The 14061-nt window shown below is 43.3% G+C and overlaps 1 protein-coding gene and 1 long non-coding RNA gene across 3 annotated transcripts in view; one reads left to right on the top strand and one right to left on the bottom strand.

The window, feature by feature from the left end:
* Window positions 1-1823: 1823 nt before the first annotated feature.
* On the bottom strand, window positions 1824-3177 carry LOC142047096 (uncharacterized). Its single transcript, XR_012656247.1, has 2 exons — window positions 3039-3177; window positions 1824-2371 (listed from the first exon to the last, which is right to left on the bottom strand). It is a non-coding gene; the product is annotated as an uncharacterized LOC142047096 (long non-coding RNA).
* A 203-nt stretch (window positions 3178-3380) lies between these two features.
* ABCD3 (ATP binding cassette subfamily D member 3) overlaps window positions 3381-14061 on the top strand; it is a 68235-nt gene continuing 57554 nt past the window's right edge. Inside the window, exon 1 of one of the 2 annotated variants that reach the window (XM_032777871.2) lies at window positions 3381-3548. In XM_032777871.2, the coding sequence (XP_032633762.1) occupies window positions 3436-3548 (113 nt within the window). In that variant the 5' untranslated portion in view covers window positions 3381-3435. The remainder of the gene's footprint in view (window positions 3549-14061) is intronic. The other variant, XM_075067799.1, reaches the window with a different exon arrangement.

The following is a 14061-nucleotide window of genomic DNA, read 5'->3' on the forward strand; positions in this document are numbered from 1 at the left end:
AGTTTTGCTAGCATTGCTATCTCGGCCAGGAGTGTGTTTTTTGTTTGTTTGTTTGTTTTGTTATAAACCTCCAGTCAACATGGCTAAGCTAGGAACCCCCAGCCATGCTACAGACACAGGTATGCCAACAGAATGTCATTTGGGAAGGTGCTGTAGCTATGCCAGCAGATCATCTTCTCTCAGTTTATGCTGAATCAACACTAACCAGCTTTGTCAGCATAGCTATACTGGCTAAAGCCCTGTAATGCCGATCTGGCATTGGTGTGATTATTTTCTTTCCCTTCATCCAATATTTCTATACCAGCAAAAATCTAGTGTAGATGCAATTATATCAGCATGAAAGCGGTTTGGACAATTCAGTTTATTTTGCTTGCCAAAACAGTACTAGCTATACTAGCAAAAGCAATTTTTGCTGGCAAACTACGCCTACACCAGGAGGGTTTGCCAGTATAGCTATACTGGCAAACCCTTTCTAGGGTAGACATAGCTTTATACTGATATAGTTATTCCCACTTCCTGTACAGGAATAATTATATTAGTATAATGCACTTTTATACTGATATAGTTGTGCCCACACTACAGGGGTTTTTAACCTATCCCTTCAACTAACTAAAGTTAACTTTGGCAAAATCCCCTTTAGCCCCCCACCCCCCACCTAATAGAAGTGTCACATAAACTAACTTGCAACAAAATAACTAAAATATTTTTAATTCACATATTTTGTTATGTATGTAGCTCGGCTTTTAAACTTGTGCAACTCCTCATGTAGACAAGCTCTTTACATGCAAATAAGGCCAAAGAGAGGTTGACATTGGAAGATTAAAATAGGAACTGGAGTAAGAACTAGAAAATACATTTCAGAACGAAATGTAAAATCTATTTCTCTGAGCTAACCTTTCCACTGCTTAAAAAAAATTCCCCACAATCAGTGGATAGAGAGAAAAAAGGAAGAAAAAATCCAGGGCTTTGGAGTGGAGGCTGGAGCTGGAGCGTAGAGCAGCTCCAGAGCAGTGTAGCTGCAGGTTTTAGCCTGGAGCAGAGCTGGAGCACAGCAACAAAGCCCTAAAAAAATCTTTTAAAATAAGATGGTTAAACATCACAGTGGTAAATGCAGTTTAAATACCACAAGTTCTAAGGGCAAAAAGAGAAAGAAGATAGACAAACAATCTGGAAGTTACACAAGAAGATACTGTCCCAGATTACACACACTTGTTTTTGTACCTAAGGTACCACAGTCCCTCCCTGTTGTCTGAAAATACAGAGGCTTGTTTCACAGAGTACAGTTCCCAGATAGGTGCCAATTTTTCAGCAGTTATTTAGGCATCTAAACAGGAGTTGGCCTGTAACATGCTGGGGTGCAATCTAGACCAGTGAGGGGTTGCATCACCACCTTCCCTGCAATGTTGGGTGCCTCACAGTGCTTTGCTGTTGTGGCACCCAAACTGGGCTATTCATAAACAGCATGCAGGTCACACCCTGAGTATCGGGGTATAGCCACAGCCCTGGTCCAGCAATGCGGACTCCAGTGTCAGCAACATACCAACCACATTGTGGCTTCCAGCAGCCTGGGTTACTACCTGTAGGATGACCTCCACACACACCCAGCACTGAAGTTTCCCCAAAAGCATGTGCTCTGCACTGTCTAGCCCTCTCCTAGACTGTTCAGATATTAGAAGTCTGTTGCTCCCATAAGGGGTCAATATACAACACAACGCTGGATTTGTTTTGATTAAAAAATAAAACAAGTTTGTTTAACTACAAAAAGATATTTTTCAATGAGTACAAGAATAAGATATTAAAATCAGAAATTATTACAAGAGAAATAAAGTTAAAACACTTTATATTAGCTAAAACTTACCAAACTAGACTTGGTTCAAGGTAAAATCCTTATTACAGGTTCCCAGCAACATTGCTAACCAGATTCTCAGATCAGGAACTTCCCCAAAGTCAAATGGCTGGGCTAGTTCCTTTGTCTTCTTAGGTGAAAGGGAGCAAGAGAAAGAGATGTTGGGGTGTTTTTGCCCCTCCATTTTGTAGTCCAGTCACCCTTTGAAAAGCATTTTCTTGCAGGGCTTTGGAGCGGAGCCCAGAGCTGGAGCGCGGAGCAGTGAAGCTGCAGGAGTTTGCCTGGAGCTGGAGCAGAGCCAGAGCACAGCTTCAAAGCCTTGTTTTCCTGAGTGTTTCCCCAAGATAAAGTTCCATCCCACAGTCTCATGGTGAAAGAGGTTCCATGCTGTTGCTTGCTAAAATGCAGATCCATCTGTTCCTGCCCTCCTTCCTTGCCAAAGAGTGGCCACTTGACAGGTGATTGTCAATCAACTCTGATGATACCTGGCTAGAGGCCTTAGCTTCTCCTTTGTCTTTGACTTGTCTGGGAAACACATCAGTCATAATTTCAGTTTATGTTCATATAATGTAACTGCTCATATGTCACCATGATAATATTGACCAGCAAGCTATTAATTTTCAAATGATACCTCACAAGGTATAGTTTGTACAAAGATTATTACAATAGCTTGCAGGGTATGAATGCAGGGGTGAAAAACTGGCCCATCTGTGCTGTTCCAAGCTCTGACTGTGTCTTTATGAATGCATCCGCTGAATGGCCTTGCCTACACTACACAGCTTTTAGCAACAAGGCTGTGTCTACACTTTTTCCAACAAAATACTTCCAGCACCATGAGCAGCATAAGCTTTGTCGGGAGGACAGCGCTCCTGCTGACAAAGCCGCTTTCACACTGCAGCTTGCCTCGGCAAAACTTTTGTCTGGGGTGAGGGTTAAGTACCCACGAAAGACAAAAGTTTTGTCGACAATGTCACAGTGTAGACAAACCTCAGTTTCTCAGAGATAAGGTGCAGAAGCAGAGACTGAAGGAGGTGAAACGATTGGGTGAGGTGCAGCCGCAGAGGCGCAAGGACTCGGGAGGTGAAGGAGCAGGGGCCTGGGGGAAATTACGGGACTCGAGGAGCTGCAGAAGCGGAGGCGCGGGGGTGAAGGGACTCTCCCACCAAGATGGCACAGGAACCTCCTCACTCACATTCCGCCTTCCCCCGAACCTCCTGCAAACAGCCGCCGCCCCGCCCGCCACAGGGGACACGTCTCTCTGTGTTAGAGGGGAGCTGCCAGGCCAGGGGCAAAGGGGCATGAGCCGCGGGGCACTCAGCCTAGGGCACAGGTGCTGCACGGCAGAAGCCCCCAGGGCCAGGCCGAGCCCATCTCGGCAGCAGCAGAGACCGACCGCCTGGGCCCGCCCACACCGCCTTTGCCCCGGAGCCGGCCGGAGTGACAGGAGTTGCTGGGGCCGCCGTGCCGGAGTCGGCCTGAGGGGGCGGGGTAGAACGTCTTGCCCCGCCCCTTCCACTCCCGGCATTCCCTGCGTCAGCCTCCCCCCGCCGGGCTCCGTTCGGCTCAGTCCTCCAGTCGCCGCTCGCTCCATGGCCGCCTATAGCAAGTACCTGACCGCGCGCCATTCCGTGGTGGCCGGCGCGGCCGCCTGCGTCCTGCTCTGCCTGCTCAGGAAGCGTCGGAGAGCGGCTGCCAAGCACGGGTAAGGGGCGGCCCAGGGTGGCAGCGCCGGTTGCCGGGGGGTGAGGAGGCAGGACGGGAATGGGGGCGGGGAGCTGTAGGGGGTTGCGGACGGGCGCGGGGAGGAGAGGATAGAAGGGTTGGGGGAAGGGGGTGATCAGAGGGGGTGAAAAGGAGGGATAAGTGGGGGAGGGGTAGCTGTGGCTTTTATGCGGAAGAGGAGAGGGTGCAGGTGGTGTAGGTGGGGTGGTTGAGGGACTGAGAAGTGATGTTTGGGGTAGGAGAGGGCAGAAGTAGGTGTGAAGAGCCCTGCTAGTCTCCCACCACCCCTAGGCCAGGCCAGGCGAATGCTGCCGTTTATTTGTCTTTAATGTCAGAGGGTGATCTTCCCCCCCCGCCACCCCCGTGCATGACATGTTCTGCCAAGAAAACCCCTTCTATTCGGTAGACAAAGCTGGCTTTCTCCCTCACCATTCACTCTCCCTCAGTCCGCTACGTGCTGCTGGAGAGAGAATTATTCACAGATATACAACTTTGAAAGTTAAGGTAAATTATATTCATCCTTAACGAATAATGGGCCCTGTTGCCCAGAACAGAGATCGGACTGCGAATAATGTAGCTCTGTTCTATGCTGTATGTTATAATAGTGAAGTATGTTCCATCAGTAAGAAATTCAGGGAGAGGGAGATTAGGTTCTGTATCAGATTGGGTTACCAACTTTGGTTGGACGAATTTCTGGAGGTTTCATCATGTGATTTTATTTTTAAATTAAAGATTAATCTTTAATTCCTGTAGACTCCAGGACAATCCTGGAGGGTTGGCAAGTAACATATGAAGTTGAAATTTTGGTATATTTGTTTTTATATGTCATTGTGTTAGCTAATCTGTGTACTTGAAGAGTGAGTTGTGTTATGAAGTTTTTCTTGCTGGAGAAATGTAGGGGAAGGTGCGTGATATGCTAGGAATGCATACTACATTCAACCTGTCTTTTGCTGTCACTCTTGCTGGACTGAGTACTTAAATATGTCTTACAGGCATATGGCATGCTTAGCCACCTGCACAGCACTTAACTTCAAAGTGTTGCACAGCATAAACAAATGAGGATGGTGAATCTAGAAGATGAAATGGTTTGTAGCAAGATATACTGTAGTAGGTGTAAATAGCAGATTTAAGTAAGAATTTAGCAATGATTGAACAATAACTCCATTTTGATAAGCGTCTTTCATTCAAACGATCATAAAAGCTTCACAATATTAAAAAAAATAATTGATACAGTATGCATGAAGAGCTACTAATAGGGCAGGTTCTGAAAAGTGCTTCATGATGATGTGTTGCACAATGACAGAAACAGTAAGAAAGGGCTCTAGCTATTGTAGGAAATGGTCAGTTTATCAGAATGACAGGTAAGGACAATATTTCTCAGGCTTTTTTTTTTTTAATTCAGCAAAATATGCCAAAGCCATTTGAGGTGACAAGCCAAACCTCTGTTTCAAAATTAAAGGGTTTGGGGTCTTATAGGATTTTTGTAGTTATTACTGTTGTTTGCTTGGACAAGTTGTTAGGCATAATATTAGTATGCTGACTTTGTTTGAGGAGCTGGAAGTGGTGAGATTGGAGAGGTAGTCAGGTACTGCAGTCCTAGGTTTTCATACTGTACATATCTAAATATATTATACTTCTTCTGAATGTGGTAAGAAGAAACTCTGTGTCAAATAGATTTATTTTCATGGGTGCTAATGAACATGCAGAAGGGGGGGTTAACCTTAATTTAAGAGACTTGCATTTGGAGTGTGTTGTGTGTGATGCATTGGGTTTTGCCAGGTGAAACCCTAAAAATAATGTTCTTAATGATCAGTTACATACTTTAGAGAGGAGCCCAAATGCTGTTGTTACAAGATGAATTAGAATGGTGTGGAGAGTAGAGAACCTCCAACTAATTAAACAGGTGGTTTCAGTTAAAACTGTTTGACCTAATTTGACCCTCTTTCTCTCTCCAGACTGCCAGACATCTTCCAGGCCCTTAAAAATGTATCTTGATTGCTGTGATCTCATTCTCCACACCCTTGACTGATTCAGCCTTGCCTTCCTTAAATCTAATCCAAATGCTTCTGCTAAAATAATTTTCATTGCTTGTCACTGTGGTCATGTTACCTTCTCAGTATTTCTCCACTGGCTTCCTCTTCTCCAGAGCATCCAATATATATGTCTCCTGTCTGTACTTTTAAGGCCTCCTACAACTTAGTTAGACCCTATCTAGTAGTTCTAGTATTTTATTGTGGCGTCATCTCCAGTCTTTATCACATATATAGCCAATTATCTCACAAGTATTTGTACTTTTTTCCATGATGTCCCTTTTACCTGATATAATCTTCCACCAAAAATCCATTCATCCACTACCTATCCTCCAGACTTTTCCATAAGACTTACTTCAGCCATGTAGCTTACAGAATGTTACCAGTCAAAAGCTAGGCAAATGATGAGTTACACTGTATGCACCATTAGGCTACATGAAAGCACACTCTTATTACTAGAAGCAGCAGAGAATCCTGTGGCACCTTATAGACTAACGGCCTTGTCCTGCTTGCAGTCTGTCAGTTTCATTCAACTATTGCATCTTGTCATTAATGTAGATTGTAAGTTACTTGGGGCAGGGATCATTTTACCAGATTTTTTTTATAGGGTCTCTGAGTTTTTAAACTATAAATAATAATCAACAGTAAGCCCTTGTGCAATACTGGAAAAAACAATTTCAAAATGTGTTGCACCATTCAAGTCCTGTGGGGCTATTATGCTGGGTATATTTGTGTTCGGGCAGGCAGAGTGGATGTGCTGGGAGCTTCTTGCTGGTCCTGAACAGGTCTCTCTAGAAGGGGCAGTGGGCTGGAACTATGGATCTTGTGGCTGAGTGACTGAGGATGGGGTATGGAGGAGTTGTGGCCTCTATTCCAGCCTACACATTTGTCTTTTTTGTGGGTGGAATTCTTTCCTCTATGTAGAGCCTCTGCCAGTGCTTAATAACATTGCCTGAGTGCAGGGAAAGGTGAATTTCAGCTTTAAAAATTTCTGGATTTTGAAATCCTGTTTGAGGAGTATCATGAAGGATGGTGTAGGTATTGTAAGCCCTAATATAGGAATAAAATCATATAAAATAAAGGTTAGAAAACCATTTTCTTAAGTAAATCAAGGAGGTGCTTGTTTGGCGAGCCAGAATGCATGTATGTTGTATAAAGTGTCATGGTACCTATCCTAGTTTTGCTTTATGCAAGGCAGTTGCAAAAATGTTTCTTCTCTTGTCAACTTTCACCTGCTTTTCTGATGCCTTTGGAATTAAGGGCAAGGGTAAAGTATGACTCAAGTCATGTAGTAACATACAAGTTCCTTAAGTGGTGTAATAATCATATATTACGTATCTTAGTAGGCGGAAAGGTAAATTACTACCTTCCAGTTGAATGTGTCTCAATGTTTTGTTTAGATGATCCGCAAAACTAATAAATGATGTTATAAAACTTAAAAGTGTAGTATCATTTAGGAACATATGTTCTTTTGCATTGTGATGCATTATCCTAAGCAAACCATGCAGAAGTTATTAAAAAGAAGTGGTACAAAACAGTTTTTTACTGGAACTACTTTTAGTATTCTATATTAATACCTCTGACTGAAATATCCATATAGTGGAATGTTTCACAATAAATTACCCTGATTTTCAGTCAGTATTATGCTCTCAGACATGATTTTTTGTTTTTCCAGAGTGGACTAGACTTGCTTAGTTTACTTCCAGAGCTGAGGCTTTGCATAAAAATATAAGTGAAGTTGGGGCTTTTGTTAGAATTTTAAATGTAGACACATGTGATACATAGAAACTAGTCCTATTTGAGAGATTACATCATACTGAAATGTGTTTTTTTCCCACCCTTGTACGTCAATTAAGATTTGTTGCTGTGAACAAAAATTATTCCAATAATGGTGGTCAGTGCCTGACAGCTGAAAATTGTTGCTTCTGTTAAAGGGACTGACTCTTAAAATCTGTTTTAGCTTTTAAAAGCAACATGTTCTATTCTCCAATGCAGACATTGAAATAAATTAAAAAGAAAGTTTGTACAACCAAGAATGAAAACCTGCCCCAGTCCTTGCCCCATATCACCAGAGATCAATAAGCAAGTTTAATCTTTAGTACTTGTCACAAAGAAGTCTGATTTTTGGAATGGCTGTTAGTGTAATCCAAGTAAATAACTGATACTGAAATAACAATTGTGTGAACCATAAAGTACATGAAAATATAGATATATGCATAACCAGTGGAGATAACTCTCAATCCATATACCTACAGGTCTGCTTAGTACATACTAACTTTATTGTCTCTAGGCAGAGATCTGTTTTGGTATGATATAATTATAATATCTGATTGCATACAAAAACATCCTGGGTGAAATTCTGGCCCCCTGGAAGTCAATGGAAAAACTTACATTGGCTGCAATAGGGCAGGAAGTTTCCGCATATATTTTGTTATACCACATCTCTTGGGATGTGTCCTACCAAAAAAAAGATGGAGGGATAATATTTTGCAAGATCTAAGAGTTCTTTATGTGAATTACCATCAGTGGAAAAAATATGCCCTTGACAAAGTGACCAAGGACCTTCATGTAGAGACAGGAAATAAGTAAGTTGGTCATAAGCAACTTTCTTGTGGTTTCACTTTATTCTTGTGGTTAGAAGTCGTTAATGGGCCCAAAGACCATGTGATTTGTAATGTAACAAAAAATATAAAATGTCTTTGGTTGGGTAGCAGGTGGTCCCTGGTCAAAACATTCTCATGGGTAGCTGTGAAATTTTAATTGGCTTTCTAGACATATTTCAAATTAATTCAAGGTGGTACTGGAAGAGTAGGATTCTTTGGTGTTTAAAGACCTGTGAATTCCAATGTAATATAATTATTGTATCCTTAAAGAATTTGCCATAAAAGAAGCAATTCATCCCTGAATATTTTACTTTTTGAGATTAAGAACAGTGGGCTACGTGTTGTTTTTGGATGCACTGGTGTCACCCTCCTTTTAAGTCAGTCACATCTAGGGGTAGAACTGGTAGTGACACTCTAGTTAAGGTTGCCTAACATTTTCCATTATAAGCCTGTTTTGAGTTGCTTATATCTTTGTAAAATTTAACGTGGACCGAAATTTTTCAAGTGTAGTGTCTGCTTCAGAATGAGTTTTTGTGGAAAGTTTCAGCTAAAATGGTTCAACCAGTTCTGGGAATGAGGCTGGGGAAAATACATAGGGAAAACAATGTTAAAAATGTTCAGTTATTGAGACACTCTAGTGCCTTCATGTTTTGGCGGAGGAACGTAAAATTTGGTGCCTCATTGTCAGGGATATACCTTTTGCCAGTCAATTTCACAGCTATTTGGTAGAGATGATAAAAGAATGCTAGGCTCAGGAATCCTGGGTCAGTTCCAGGTTCTGGAAGGGATGGATAGCTCAGTGGTTTGAGCACTGGCCTGCTAAACCCAGGGTTGTGAGTTCAATCCTTGAGGGGGCCACTTAGGGATCTGAGGCAAAATCAGTACTTGGTCCTGCTAGTGAAGGCAGAGGGCTGGACTTGATGACCTTTCAAGGTCCCTTCCAGCTCTATGAGATAGCTATAACTCAATTTTTTTTCACTATTCCCACAAAATATGGCCAAATTGGCTGCTTTACAACTCTTTATGCAAATCACAATTTTCAGTATTACTAGAGTTTTGGAGGCCAGCAGCTAAATTTTCCAAAGATTCCTTCTGTAGTGACCATACTTCATCTCCACACAGCTCCTACATGCCAACAGGACTAAGCATACTTCATCCCAGAATTACAAGAGCCAAGCAGGACTTCTGCATTTGCTCCTCCTGGGTGTTCAATGGCACTGTAGCACCAGGAATGAGAACTGAAATCAAGGAGACTGTCCTGTGCGCTCACTGCTCCATACTTGTGCTCAGGCAGTGTGGAGAAGGAAAAAGGTGCCTAAAAGGAATGCAAAGTGGGGAGGGACAGAAGCTGTCTGGGAGCAATATGAACAGAAGGGACCATGGTCTGGAGCTTGGAAAGGGATGGGATAGGATAGGAGCAGAGGAGTGGAATAGGGATAGGCTGCTAGAGTAGGGGGGCAGAACATTCTATAACCAGAACCTGGAACTGACCCAGGATTCCTGAGCCTAACATTCTTTTATCATCTCTAGCAAATAGCTGTGAAATTTACTGGCAAAACTTGACTTCTCCTTGTAGTGGTTGGGCCATCTAGAGCAGAGGTGGCCAACCTGTGGCTCAGGAGCCACAGGCGTCTCTTCAGAAGTTAATATGCGGCTCCTTGTATAGGCACCGACTCCAGGCCTGGAGATACAGGTGCCAATTTTCCAAAGTGCTGGGGTGCCACTTCACTGCTCAACCCCTTGCTCTACCATAGGCCCTGCCCCCACTCCACCCCCCCCCCCCCGAGTCTCCTGCGCTCCACTAAACAACTGATCAGGAGGTGCGGGGGGAGAGGGGGAGGTGCTGATTGGCAGGGCTGCCAGTGGGTGGGAGGCGTGGGGTGGAGGGGAAGCTTATGGGGGGCTGCTGACGTATTACTGTGGCTTTTTGGCAATGTACATATGTTTGGTAAATTCTGGCTCCTTTTCAGGCTCAGGTTGGCCACACCTGATCTAGAGGATAGCAATTTACTAGTCCTATGGGTGTTTTAGCTCAAGTGGCAAAGGTTTGTTCTGTAGACCTGAAGGTCCTGACCCTGCTGATGATGCATAAGGTAGGGAATAAGTATGGTTCCATGTTGGAATTTCTGTTTTTTCCATTTGCTTTCGTAAAGGTTTAGGAAATTCAAATCCAAAAAATGATGTTAAGAAAATGTTATGGTTGAAAAGTGAATCACTCAGAAGTTAAGAAATACCAAAATTAAGGTTGCCTATACAGCAGTATGTGATCGTGTAATCAGACTATATCCTAATGCATAATACACCAGGAGACCAAATTAAGATTGTACAGGCAAACTTAGTTCAATCATTTCCTTTTTGAGTGTTTGACTTTGCAACTGTAACTTTCTTTTAACATTTTAAAAAATATAATAGCTATGAATTTGATTGTTTCTAAAGTTATTTAAGAAATATAGTGCTTGGAAACTAATTAAATTGTAAACCAGACAGAGCAGCTACGTAGCTTCTGAGAACTGCCTAGCATTTCCCAGTGCTATACAATAAAAATAAATAGATTGGTCTCCCTCTTTAGATCCCAGTGCTCTTACATCACTGTAGAAGCTTCCTTACAAATCAATATGGATTGAAACACTGCTGCTGGAACACCACTAACCCACCCTTTCCCTGTGAAGAGACCTTTGAAAGTAATCGTATGATCTGTTTGTAATATGAACAAATACCTGCTGTAGTTCAGGTGAAAAGCAATATATACTCTACTGTTGACCTAAAACACACTTGGAGCAGGGTCCTTTTAGTTGAAAGGTAATATCTGATTACACTACTTACGCTCTCTGATTACCATGTGGTCAGCATACCACATAGAAAAAGAAGCCTGGAAAAGCAAAAAAATGTTCTGAGCTTGTCTGCTCTAGAAATACAATCTCTTAAAGAAACTGGATATTCTGATGTTTCAGGTAATGAGAATTGTTCCTCTTTTTGTGTGTATGTGTATATGTTATTAAAACTTGGTTGAGTAAAAATACAGCAAAATAAATATATTTTACTTATTGAGTGCTGATAGTTGATTGGTTTAGTCAGCACTAACTTGAGTTGGTCTGGTCTGGAAACATCTGCGTAAACATAACCCAACTCCTTAGAGTGCTCTGACTGCATTTATTGTGAACTTTGGAGTTCTCATTCAAAGAGTACTAATGCAAATTGAGCACTTGATGCAAATTGAGCTAGTGCAATCTGTTCATGTGCACGTATTGTTGCCGCACGCTACTTTGATAGTCCTCCAGCAGCTATCTACACTTCTTTGAGAATATGATGACTGAGCTGTGTGTTTACCTGTGCCCTCCACTGCTCTGGGGCCAAGCTGTCCAGATGGCCCCTCCCCTGTTTAAAAGCAGGCTCAGTCCCAGGATTGGTTTATTTGCTCAATATTCCTCTAGCACCCTTTACAACATGCCTTGAGCAGTTGATTAGAGCTGCTCTGAGACCCTAGATTTAATCGCCATCTGGGGAGAAGCAATGGTGCAGGAAGCTCTTGGACCCAGGCATCAGAATAAAGATGGGTTCGTGGACATTGCTAACCAGCTGTTCAAGAAGAGTCACAACCAGGATGCCTTCTAGTGCCAGATAAAGAGCAAACAGCTCATGAGAACTTATATTAAAACCAGAGATGGTAGGAAACTGTCAGGCTCTGGATATATTACCTGTCCATTTTTTGAGGAGGTGGACAGGATTTTATATAGTTAGACCACTACTGAACCCAAGGAGGTTGTGGACTTTGCCCTCCTCTTCCCTCTCCCTCCCCTCCCCCCAATTATTACATTTCCTGTAACTGCTCCCTGATTTTTTATTTAAAAATGCTGCCCTCCTCGTTGCACTGTCTAAAGGCATTGATCTCCCACAGCAGTACCCTCCTCTTCTGGCACTGCAGCCCATATCCTTGCCCTGTGCAGAGCAGAGGGGCAAGGGGCTGGAGAGCAAGCCTGGTTTGCACTCACCCCATAGCAGTGATTCCTGTGTCCCACAGGCTTGGGCTGCTGCCCTGCACTCACCCTGCAACAATGGCTCCAGGTATTGAGACCTGTCATGCGGGGTTGTAACGCTGGTCATGTTTGCCGCTCTTCCCCTTGTTATGATGGAGGGTCAGGTGGGTCTAACTTGAGTGGCATGTGAGCTGGTGCAGGGTCAGTCACAGACACAAAAAAAGACACAGACAACCCGGGAAATCACTCTGACTTTTTTCCTGCCATGACAAACATGCAGCCTTAGCCATGACCATCAACTGCCTGCAAGTCCATGTCATGAAGAGCACATACCCATTTATCTATCTCAGGGAGCGAAATCAGAAATGCATGTTAAAAATGTATTATTGCCTCTCTGGGAAACAGTAACCACTTGTTTTCCATATTTCTCCTGCCATGGCATCTGCAGTGGCTAGACCTCTGGACAGGGCTTTTATCAGTGGCTGAGCAGCTGCCTAACCCAAAGGGAAAGAAACAGAGAATGCAGGATGATGTTTGGAGATCTCATTGCAGGCTTCCTTTCCCCCATTTCCTTCCAAATGAAAGCAACGGAGTGCTGGAGATTGTTTTTGAGGTCAGAGGGGGGAAAAAGAAAAGCAACTATCCAGAGAGGGTTGTAATGACCAGAGAGAGCATTGCAGTGGCCAAAGATACTAGTTAAAGAGGGACAAGCAGAGGCAACTCCTGGTGGCAGTACGGAAGCAGAATGCTCTGCTGGAGCGCATACTGTCTGTTGGCCCACTGTCAATCTAGTGCCCTCAGTCAGGACCCAGATATATTCTGCACAACAGATGTTTCCCACTGTACCCTGCAGCCATGCTCCCTTTCTTTCCCTGGTCCCAGCTCAGGGCAGCAATGTCTATTGCATGTGGGAGCCCAGCTCATTGAATCATCAAACGTCCCTGATAACTTTGGGCCCCAACGCTCAACGTAAGAACAGCCATATTGGGTTATAGAAACAGAATATTAGGGTTCGAAGAGACCTCAGGAAGTCATCTAGTCCAATCCTCTGCTCACAGCAGGACCAACACCAGCTAAATCATCCCAGCCAAGGCTTTGTCAAGCCAGGCCGTAAAAACTTCTAAGGATGTAGATTCCGCCACCTCCCATGGTAACCCATTCCAAAGGTCCATCTAGCCCAGTATCCTGTCTTCCGACAGTGGCCAGTGTCAAGTGCCCCAGAGGGAATGAACAGAACAGTGATGAAATGATCCATCCGCTGTCGCCCGTTCACAGCTTCTGGCAAACAAAGGCTAAACACCATCCCTGCCCATCTGGCTAATAGCAACACTGGAAGGGAGAAGAATGAGAAGAGGCAGAGGCAAGAAGTATAGTTGCCTATGAAATGGAGACATTCCTCTCCCCCCTACCACCCCCACCATCCACTACATTGTTTAACTTTAAGATGTTTCTTTGTTGTTCTAATCAGATTTATTTTTGATTTATGTATAATAAATTGTTTAATAAAAACTGTTAGAAATTCATTCACAAAGAATCTGTAGTGCATGGTGCAACAGAGCAATTTCCTGTGATAAGCTTGAAAGACCATATTGTGTTAAGTTTATGTATTATTGTGGGCTAGGATTGTGTGTAACCTCTTTAGAAGGGAGATGTGATAGGTGTAAGACCCAGGAGTTCAAAATACTATATTGAAAATGTGCCAGACAAGTAAAGACTTTTGGGACGATAGGTGTTAAGAGGATTTCCTGGGAAATCTCTAGGCAGAGGTTAACGCAAATTAGCCAGTTCTGGTTATGCAGAAACCTAGTCTTTTGAACATGTGCCCCGAGAAGAGGTTGATTGTCTGCTGGTTACCTGTTACAGAAGGCCAAGGTCAAAGGCCCAAG

This window comes from Chelonoidis abingdonii, chromosome 7 (assembly GCF_003597395.2).
Source record: "Chelonoidis abingdonii isolate Lonesome George chromosome 7, CheloAbing_2.0, whole genome shotgun sequence".
Classification (NCBI taxonomy): domain Eukaryota; kingdom Metazoa; phylum Chordata; order Testudines; family Testudinidae; genus Chelonoidis; species Chelonoidis abingdonii.